The sequence below is a fragment of the Lycium barbarum genome, chromosome 6 (genome assembly GCF_019175385.1).
Source record: "Lycium barbarum isolate Lr01 chromosome 6, ASM1917538v2, whole genome shotgun sequence".
NCBI lineage: Eukaryota > Viridiplantae > Streptophyta > Magnoliopsida > Solanales > Solanaceae > Lycium > Lycium barbarum.
The window spans coordinates 132,166,716-132,175,144 of NC_083342.1; the positions used below are offsets into that span (position 1 = coordinate 132,166,716).

Genomic DNA, 8,429 nt, shown 5'->3' on the forward strand with positions numbered 1-8,429 from the left:
TCCTTAAGGCATAACTAAAAGTTTGCCTTACAAGGTAAAGTTTAAATTTTGTATGCCCCCTCCGGCAGATTTTTAGTTATGTTTAACTAAAAGTCTGCCGGAGGGGGCAGACTTTGCCTTGAGGGGCAGACTTTTAGTTATGCCGGATCCGGCATAACTTTAACTTTTTCTTAAAGATTGTATGCTGGATCCGGCATACAATCCCCCAGTCCTGCCTTGCAAAATTATTTTTTTATTTTATGCCTGAGCGGGGGTTCGAACCCAGAACTTCATGTATTCGCTCATCTTTCCAAGCAAAGGGCAAAATTTAAAGACCACAAATATGAAGGGCAAAATTTAAAGATCACAAATTTGAGGGGCAAAATTTAAAGACCACCCCAAACGAAGGGCAATCCGTGCAAAAATCTAACCGTTGGATCAAGCCCAAATTTTAACTGAGTGTTCATAACACATAAGTCTAAAATATGAACGGTGGAGATTGGCTTTGGAGGTCCGGAACAGTACCCTTTGAGCCACGAACAGTAGCTACGAAAATCAGTGAAAATCCTCTCAAGGTTTCCAAATTCAAAGCTTTTGAAATTCTTCTTCAAAGATTCAGACTTTTCTTCAAGTTGGGCAGCAAGTGCCACTTATTTTACATGTTCATGTTTTTGGAATTTGCTTAGTTAACCGAGAAGGCTCAGATAGCCTGAAACTACGTAGCCACCATAGGATAAGGGTTGTCAGCAAGGAGGCAACACCTTCATTATGCAGTTTGGATCTTTACATGCTTATTATTACTTAAATCTCATATTCCTGGCAAGATATGAGTGTTCTGCTGGTAGGACGCAAGTACCAGATCATGTTGTCGGTTATACTATAGCACTCCCCATGTTACAAGCAATTATATATACATGTATTTCCATTGATTTACCGTTTTCTGACTTTATTTATATGTATTCATGCTCATGTTCATGTCCAGGTTTTCAGTTTCACTTCTTATCATGTTATTCTATGTCTTATGTTATTTCTTTCAATTACTTTATACACCAGTACATTCAATGTGCTGACGTCCTCTTTCTATTGCCCGGGGGCTTGCATTTCACGATGCAGGTATTGATTGAAAGGACAACAGATTTGCTCGTTAGGACATTGCTCGTATCAGCTTTTGGTGAGCCCCATCTTATTCGGGGTTGTGTCTTTACTTCTATTTATGTCAGCTATGCATTTAAGGTATGCCGAGGGCCTTGTCCCGGTGAACAGTTTAGCAGACAGATTCGTGTCAGAGGTTTCATAGACTAGTCAGTTGTCATGTTCAGTTGAGTTGGCCTTAATGGCTACATTCTGCATTCATGATATAATAATAATAATAATAATAATAATAATAATAATAATAATAATAATATTTCCAGACTTATGATTATTGAACTCCATGTTTTCACAATTCATGCATGTTTACTTTATATTCCGCATCAGTTCATGTCCCATGTAGACTCAGCAAGTCATGTGATTCGCTCGGTCACATGCAGCAAGACACCGAGTGTCGTGTTACGCCCAGGCCATGGTTCGGGGCGTGACACCCTAGGTCCCACATGTGGGAGGCTTTAGAATAACCTTAGGCCTAAGGCAAACCCCACCACCCCCACCACTCTCACCATCATCTCCATCCCCCCTCTTCCTTTTAATCTGTGCACGCTCTATGGCGTGATCATCCTGCGTTCCCTTCTTAGGGGGCTTGTTCAAAACATGCTTCCTATGGGAGACGACGGTGGCCAAACTGTGATCTTCAGGAGATGACTCTGTCAGAGTAGGAGAGGGATTCACAGGCGCAGAAGAATGTACCTGAAATAACATATAATCAATTTAGTTTAGTTTTATGCTAAACTAAACATAAAATATAAAAAATTAATTTAATACATTATTTTATTGTAAAAAATCAAACCTATGTGTCGACGGGCACCTGAGATGGCTGGTGAGAGGGCTCATGAGCTAGCTCCTCAACTGTCTCCTGAGTGGGCCTCGGAGCCGGAGATGTAGATGGTGCTGGAGCAGGAGACGAGTTCACAGGCGCCGAAGAATGAACCTGAAATAACATATAAACAATATAGTTTAGTTTTATACTAAACTAAACATAAAATAACATATAAACAATTAATTTAATACATTATTTAATTGTAAAAATTCAAACCTGTGTGTCGACGGGCTCCTGAGATGGCTGGCCAGAGGGATCCTGAGATGGCTCCTCAACGGTCGCCTGAGCAGGCCCCGGAGCCGGAGACATTTCGAACTCCTCGAATAAGAAATTGAAGTCCAGCACTGTGCCCTCCTGTAGATCATGAGTTGGCCGCTCACCTTGTGGATGACGAATTGGCGGCTGTGCAGGCGATGGCCAGAACATGTGATCTGAAAATAAATCCGGCGTATATACAAGTGTCGACGGGATCTCTGATGCCGACGGCCGGCAAGAAGTCGACGGGATCTCTAAAGTCGACAGAGGCTGCTTGGCTGGAGCTGGGCCTGGTATATGGTCGTCATGCTCATCCACTAGACCACGACCCTCTCTGGCCCCACCTCCTCTGTGACCAGCCTCTCTGGCCCTATCACCTCGGCCACCAGCCCCTCTCGCACGACCACGACCACCCGCTGCTTGATGTGGGACCTCTGGAACAGGCTCGTCGACACGTCCGAGCTCATTCGTGTTATATCCCGTATTTTTGAACGTCAGATTATTTGCTGAGGTGGGGCCCACACATCGAGATTTTTTTGGGACATCTGAAAAGTCATATGAATCACATATGTGAAGTTAAACACAACTCAAGAAGGACCCTTGGGCCAAATCAAAGTGGAAGTCCTCCAAACGAATATTTTTAAGAAAACGTTTTCGGGTGATCTGACTTCTAGGGGCAAAAACGGTATTATAAGTTTGGAATTTGGAAAATACCAAGAAATAGAAGTTGTAGATAATTGAATTAGATTTCCAACCATAGGTCGTGGGTTCCCAGGTGACATCGGTACAAGGAGATATGGACGTTTTAAGGTCGAAAGGTCAGTGGGCTAGGCCCAACTCGGGATCAACCGAGTTGGCCCAAAAAAATAAAAAACGAATTAAGGCCCAAAGGAGAGGGGTGGCCGGCCATCTTATGGCCCAAGCCCACAAAATTAATAAATTTCCCATGTGATAATTAATATAAAGGATCATTAAATTGTCTTGAAACATTTAGAAGTTTCAAGACAATTGAGAAAGAGAGAAACAAGAGAAAGAAGAGCAAGAATAAGAAGGCCATTTTCGGCCAAGCTATAGACCAAAAAAAAAAAAAAATTTTTTTTTTTCAAAAATCATTTTCTACCAATTAAAGGGTCCTTTGCAACTTGGTGTAATTATTTTGGAAGAAAGAACACTTGTTTCTTCAAGTTGACAACTTGGTCAAGTGAAGAAGATTGTAGAAAAAGGTAAGAATTAATCCCTTTTTATTATGTTATGAAGGTTGGTTTATGTTGTAGTATGTAGAAATGAGTAGAATTTATGGAAATATGGAAGTTTACAAAGTGGGTGTGCATATATGTAAGTGGACATATATGTATATTGTTGTATAAATAATATGAGTTGAATTTTATGTTGTATTCTAGTTGTGGTTATGGTGAAATTTATATTGGAAATGGAAGAAAATGGTTCAAGTTGGCATGGAAAATTATTGGGAATAGTTATAGGAAATTATATGATTTTAATGAAGTTTTTATGTAATTATAGAAGTGGAGTTTTAAATGTGAATTATTATGTTAGTTGGTGAATTTGGAAGGATAATAGTCCATATTGGCATGAAAGATTGGTTGTTAAGTGGTTATGAGAAGTTTTGTGATTTTATGGTAGATTTATGTAATTATGAAAATGAAATTATTAAGGTGCAAATTATGATTATGGTTGATGAAATTGGAAGATGGAAATATGTTATGAATATGTAGATCGAAGATTTGAAGTTTTGGATGGATTATGGTTTTGGTGGAAAGTTTGTATATTTTGTGTATCTTGTGAATATTTGGTAGAAATGATATGAAATGCTTCCGAATTAGATTGTAATGATCTTGATTAGTAATGAATGTAAAAACATTGAGATTGGTTTGGAAATGTGAAGTTGGAACGAAAGCTATTGCATTATGTTGGAAAGAAGACTAGTTGTGTTATATTGTGTTTTGTAGTCATGGTTGTTGTCATTGTGTTGATAGTTTGGCCGGGTTGAATTCCCGGATTGTTGTTGATTAAAAAATTGGCTAAGTTGAATTTTGGGGATGGTGTATTTATAGGGGAGATGCTGCCCAAATTTTTGTAGACAAGTATTGGTTAAGATTGAAATCTTAAAGCCTTACAATTAACATTTGGTAATTGTGACCAAATTGTAGATTTTGGCGAACTTGAAACTTGATTTTGGAGACGTGTATGAATCGGAAAAGGTATGTAAGGATTCACCCTTCCTTCTATGGCATGTCTTAAACGTAATAAGTTGGATACGAGCCTCGGGGACAACTCTATTCTCCGAAATCCGCACCCAAAGTTTCCCCTTTTTCATTCAGTAGAATTGAATTAAATATTGTATGAAATGTTGAAAAATTGCCTAAACATCTAGAACTTGCACAAATAGGACCCGACTACCTTAAAACTCTCACAAGTGACGTCATGAAATGTAACGTATGTAAATCGTGTACGCCACCTCATTTGACCCGAGGTGGGCCCGTTATTCCCGGATTTTCTTAATTGTTTCGTTTATCGAACGATAAGTATATGTACATGTATATGGGGAAGATTGGGAAAGAGAAGGCGCTATAGACCCATAGCCACCTGATCAGTTGGAGTATGGTACATGATATCGTCCCGGACGCGGGATATATGGTTAAATGGATCGGAGCCGACGCCTCGGCAATATGATATGTTCTATGTTATATATATATGAAAAGAAATGTTTTCCAAGAAAGCAAAGTATTATATGTATATGGATCGGGCTGCACGTGCCGCAGCAATACGTTATAGTATATGCACATATGGATCGGGCTGCACGTTCCGCAGCGCTAAGCATGCATGGTATCCGCCAACGTGCACTTATATGTACAGGTTGTGTTTCTACTTCATGACATGCGCTATATCTCTTTTATGTTATTATTCATGCCTTACATACTCGGTACATTACTCGTACTGACGTCCCTTCTTGTGGACGCTGCGTTTCATACCGCGCAGGTCAACAGGTAGACAGATTTGACTCTTAGAAGCTCCATCAGCAGTACTGTGGCAGCGCTCCAGTTGTTCCGGAGCCTCAGTTTCTTGGTACTACTTTTGTGTACATATTCGGGCACGGTAGAACCGGTCCTTCTTGTATATGTAGATGTACTTTGTTTAGAGGCTCGTAGACAGATATGTACAGTCAGATGTTTTGTACTTTTGTGGTCCTCGTCGTTGTATAATGTGCTAGCAAAGTTTATAAGTCCATGTCTACAATTATGCCATTAATGTTAGCGTTAAGCAACAGAAAAAAAAAAATATACGGTATAGTCTATACGGCCCACCTAGTAGTAAAAGTACGATACGAGATAAGGGGTGCTCGGTACAAGTATCGGGTACCCGTCGCGGCCCCTAGTTGGGTCGTGACAATGCGCCTGCTGCATACCACCACCCTCGGCTAGCTGAACCATTCGTGCTGCATATCTCGCTGTCTCGGGGGCGTCCATATGGTCCAAGCTCTCCCAGCGCATCCTCTGTACGGTCCGTAGCTGCATTTGTTTGCAAATATTAATGGTTAAATAAACTTGTAACTCAATACATAAAACAATTAATTAATGGTCGTGCTCTTAAGTCGCCTGCTCAGGTAAATTTTGTACATGGCCAACTGTCGTAAGACGCGGTCGGGCGCGTGCTCCTCAACGATGTCCATATGTATCAACGGACACCGCGACCTCTACGAGGGCTCTCCAGCCCTACAAAACATCAGCAGCTGATCCAAAATCTGATCATACAGCGTTCATATAAAAGCCTGTAAAAATAATTGAATTAGTTAACAATAAAAGATTAAAATAGTAAAAAAAAAAATAACATACTAATGTTAAATCAAAACAACTTACCGTGTCTGACGTCATACAATCTAGTTGATCCCTGAACGGGAGAATACTGTGGTACATATCCACATCTTGGATAACGCCTTCCCTTGTCCATCTTCGCTCGTATGACATCGCCTCATCAATATAGTCGAGCGGAGGGTCAGGAGCTGTGGGCTAAAAGGTCTCATCCTAGTCCACACCCATATTTGAAAGGGTCATTAAAAAAAACATTAGTCGTCGTTTCAAAAAACTATATTTAGAATAAAAATACACACACTTAAATATAGTACCTAGAGGAGCAGGCACAATGCAGCGATATCGGTCTTCACGCCAACAGACGCTCGATAGAATCCGCGATACATGAAAGACAGAATAGCAGTGCCCCAACCGTAACATCCCAACTCGTCCAGATGCTCCAGAAAGGGCAAATACCTCAAGCTCACATGCGAACCCGATGTGTTCGGGAACATGATGCCCCCGAATATAACAAGAAGGTACAGATGAGCACGATGGTCAACATCAGCCTGAGGTGTGTCCTCTGTAATCAGATGTTGCATATCTATGAGGCGCAAGTGCTCGAAGATGGAAGACATCAACAACCGACTCTGTCCCCATATATGACCCTCCTCAGGCGCGAAACCAGTGAGCTTGGTCAACTCCTGCCGATACGACGACATCTGCTGGGGCTCCTGAATAACCAAAGCACGTCCATCGACCTGGAGACCGTAAAGGACCTCCACGTCCTGAAAGGTGATGGTGGCCTCACTAGTGCGGAGATGAAATGTATAGGGTCTCCGGTCGCCATCGCTCAATCATGGCCGTCACAAGAGCCCTGTCATGCTGTACGCGACCAACAGCGATGCAACGGTAGATACCGCCCCAATATAGTATCTCTAAGACACGAGGATGTGGGGGTCGAGCTGCTAAAATATCCCATGCTTGCTCCACAACCTTGGGACGGACCAAGCGGGTGGGATCTACATCCGAATCCCATACTAGTTGGGACCTATGCTGCTGCTACTGTAGGTGAAGCACCTCTAGCTCGAAGGGCCCTGAATGAAGGGGGGCGGGATCTATGGAGGTGTCGTATATGTTTTACGCATTTTTAATTAATCATTAACATGTAATATTAATTATGTAATCTTTTATCAAAAAATTATACTAAGGATGTTCAATCCTAAACTAAAGTTGTTCAGACCTAAACTAAGGATGTTCAATTATACTAACTAACTAAGACTTTAACGGGAAATTATATTAACTATCTAAATTTGCGAATTAATAATTGTTAATAATTATTATACTAACTACAATTAACTAACTATTATTATATTAATGCTATTTTAACTCTTAAACCAGGGATGTTCAAACCTAACCTAAGGATTAAATACAATTAACTAAAAAATAAACTAATGATGTTCAATTATACATACTAACTAAGACTTTAACGGGAAATTATATTAACTATCTAAATTTGCGAATTAATAATTGTTAATTAATTATTATACTAACTACAATTAACTAACTAATATTATATTAATGCTATTTTAACTCTTAAACTAGGGATGTTCAAACCTAACCTAAGGATTAAATACAATTAACAATTAGCTAGCAAATAATTAACAAATAAACAATTAATTAATGAAACTATTAACAAATAAATAATAAATAATTAACAAATAAACAATTAGTTAATCCGACAATTAAGAAATACGAAATAAATAATCAACAAATAAATAATTACCTAACAAACAATTAACAATTAATTAATAAAAAAAATTAAAAAGAAAAAAAGGGGCAATGGACTGCTCATTTGCGCATTAATTTAGTGATCCGCAACTATTACACAACAATCATGCTTAGGATAGTAATATATTTAACAATGTAATACAAAATTCGTAGTGAAATACCTAGAATGAAGGTGGTTTTTAGTTTTTGAAATCGAGTTTTATGCCGCTTTATTCCGAGATCAAAGCTTTGAAACTTATTCCTTGCCTTGAATATACCAAGAATATTGACTTTTGGGTTAAAAAATAACACGAACTCAATGTTTTTAGAAGGTGGGACCATTGAAAACGACGTGGAAAGTCATTTTTTTTAATTAAAATGGTGGGGCTGTCGGGTGGGGAAGAAGACGAGGGTTTTTTTTTAGTAAACCCCTATTGCGCACTAATTTAGTGCGCAAAAGGTAGTTTGGTTATTTTTGACAATTTTTGGGTTAAAAAAATTGCGGACTCATAGGACTATACTATTAATTGATTGATTAATATAACGGTTTAAATTTTAAATACGAAAAATGTGGAATAGTTGATGGATAATGTAAAGCAAATCTGAAATAGATTATTAAAAAGAGATGAGTTGGACCACAAAATCAT

The 8,429-nt window shown here is 39.2% G+C and overlaps 2 protein-coding genes and 1 long non-coding RNA gene across 3 annotated transcripts; 1 reads left to right on the forward strand and 2 right to left on the reverse strand.

Moving 5' to 3' along the window:
* Window positions 1-1,560: 1,560 nt before the first annotated feature.
* LOC132644697 (uncharacterized) lies at window positions 1,561-2,377 on the reverse strand. The gene is made up of 3 exons (XM_060361300.1): window positions 2,168-2,377; window positions 1,940-2,062; window positions 1,561-1,821 (listed from the first exon to the last, which is right to left on the reverse strand). Exons 1-3 carry the CDS (start codon window positions 2,375-2,377, stop codon window positions 1,561-1,563), a joined length of 594 nt encoding a protein of 197 aa, XP_060217283.1.
* A 328-nt stretch (window positions 2,378-2,705) lies between these two features.
* On the forward strand, window positions 2,706-5,491 carry LOC132600239 (uncharacterized). Its single transcript, XR_009567164.1, has 3 exons — window positions 2,706-3,429; window positions 4,375-4,425; window positions 5,204-5,491. It is a non-coding gene; the product is annotated as an uncharacterized LOC132600239 (long non-coding RNA).
* An 856-nt stretch (window positions 5,492-6,347) lies between these two features.
* On the reverse strand, window positions 6,348-6,734 carry LOC132644698 (protein MAIN-LIKE 2-like). Its single transcript, XM_060361301.1, has one exon. It carries the CDS (start codon window positions 6,732-6,734, stop codon window positions 6,348-6,350), a length of 387 nt encoding a protein of 128 aa, XP_060217284.1.
* Between the last annotated feature and the right edge of the window lie 1,695 nt (window positions 6,735-8,429).

Coding starts and splice junctions, on each gene's coding strand:
- LOC132644697 (XM_060361300.1), bottom strand. CDS start 2,377: ATGTTCTGGCCATCGCCTGCACAGCCGCCAATTCGTCATCCACAAGGT. Junction 2,063..2,167: donor AGGAGCCCGTCGACACACAG/GTTTGAATTTTT, acceptor ATGTTATTTCAG/GTTCATTCTTCGGCGCCTGT. Junction 1,822..1,939: donor CCTCTCACCAGCCATCTCAG/GTGCCCGTCGAC, acceptor ATGTTATTTCAG/GTACATTCTTCTGCGCCTGT.
- LOC132644698 (XM_060361301.1), bottom strand. CDS start 6,734: ATGTCGTCGTATCGGCAGGAGTTGACCAAGCTCACTGGTTTCGCGCCT.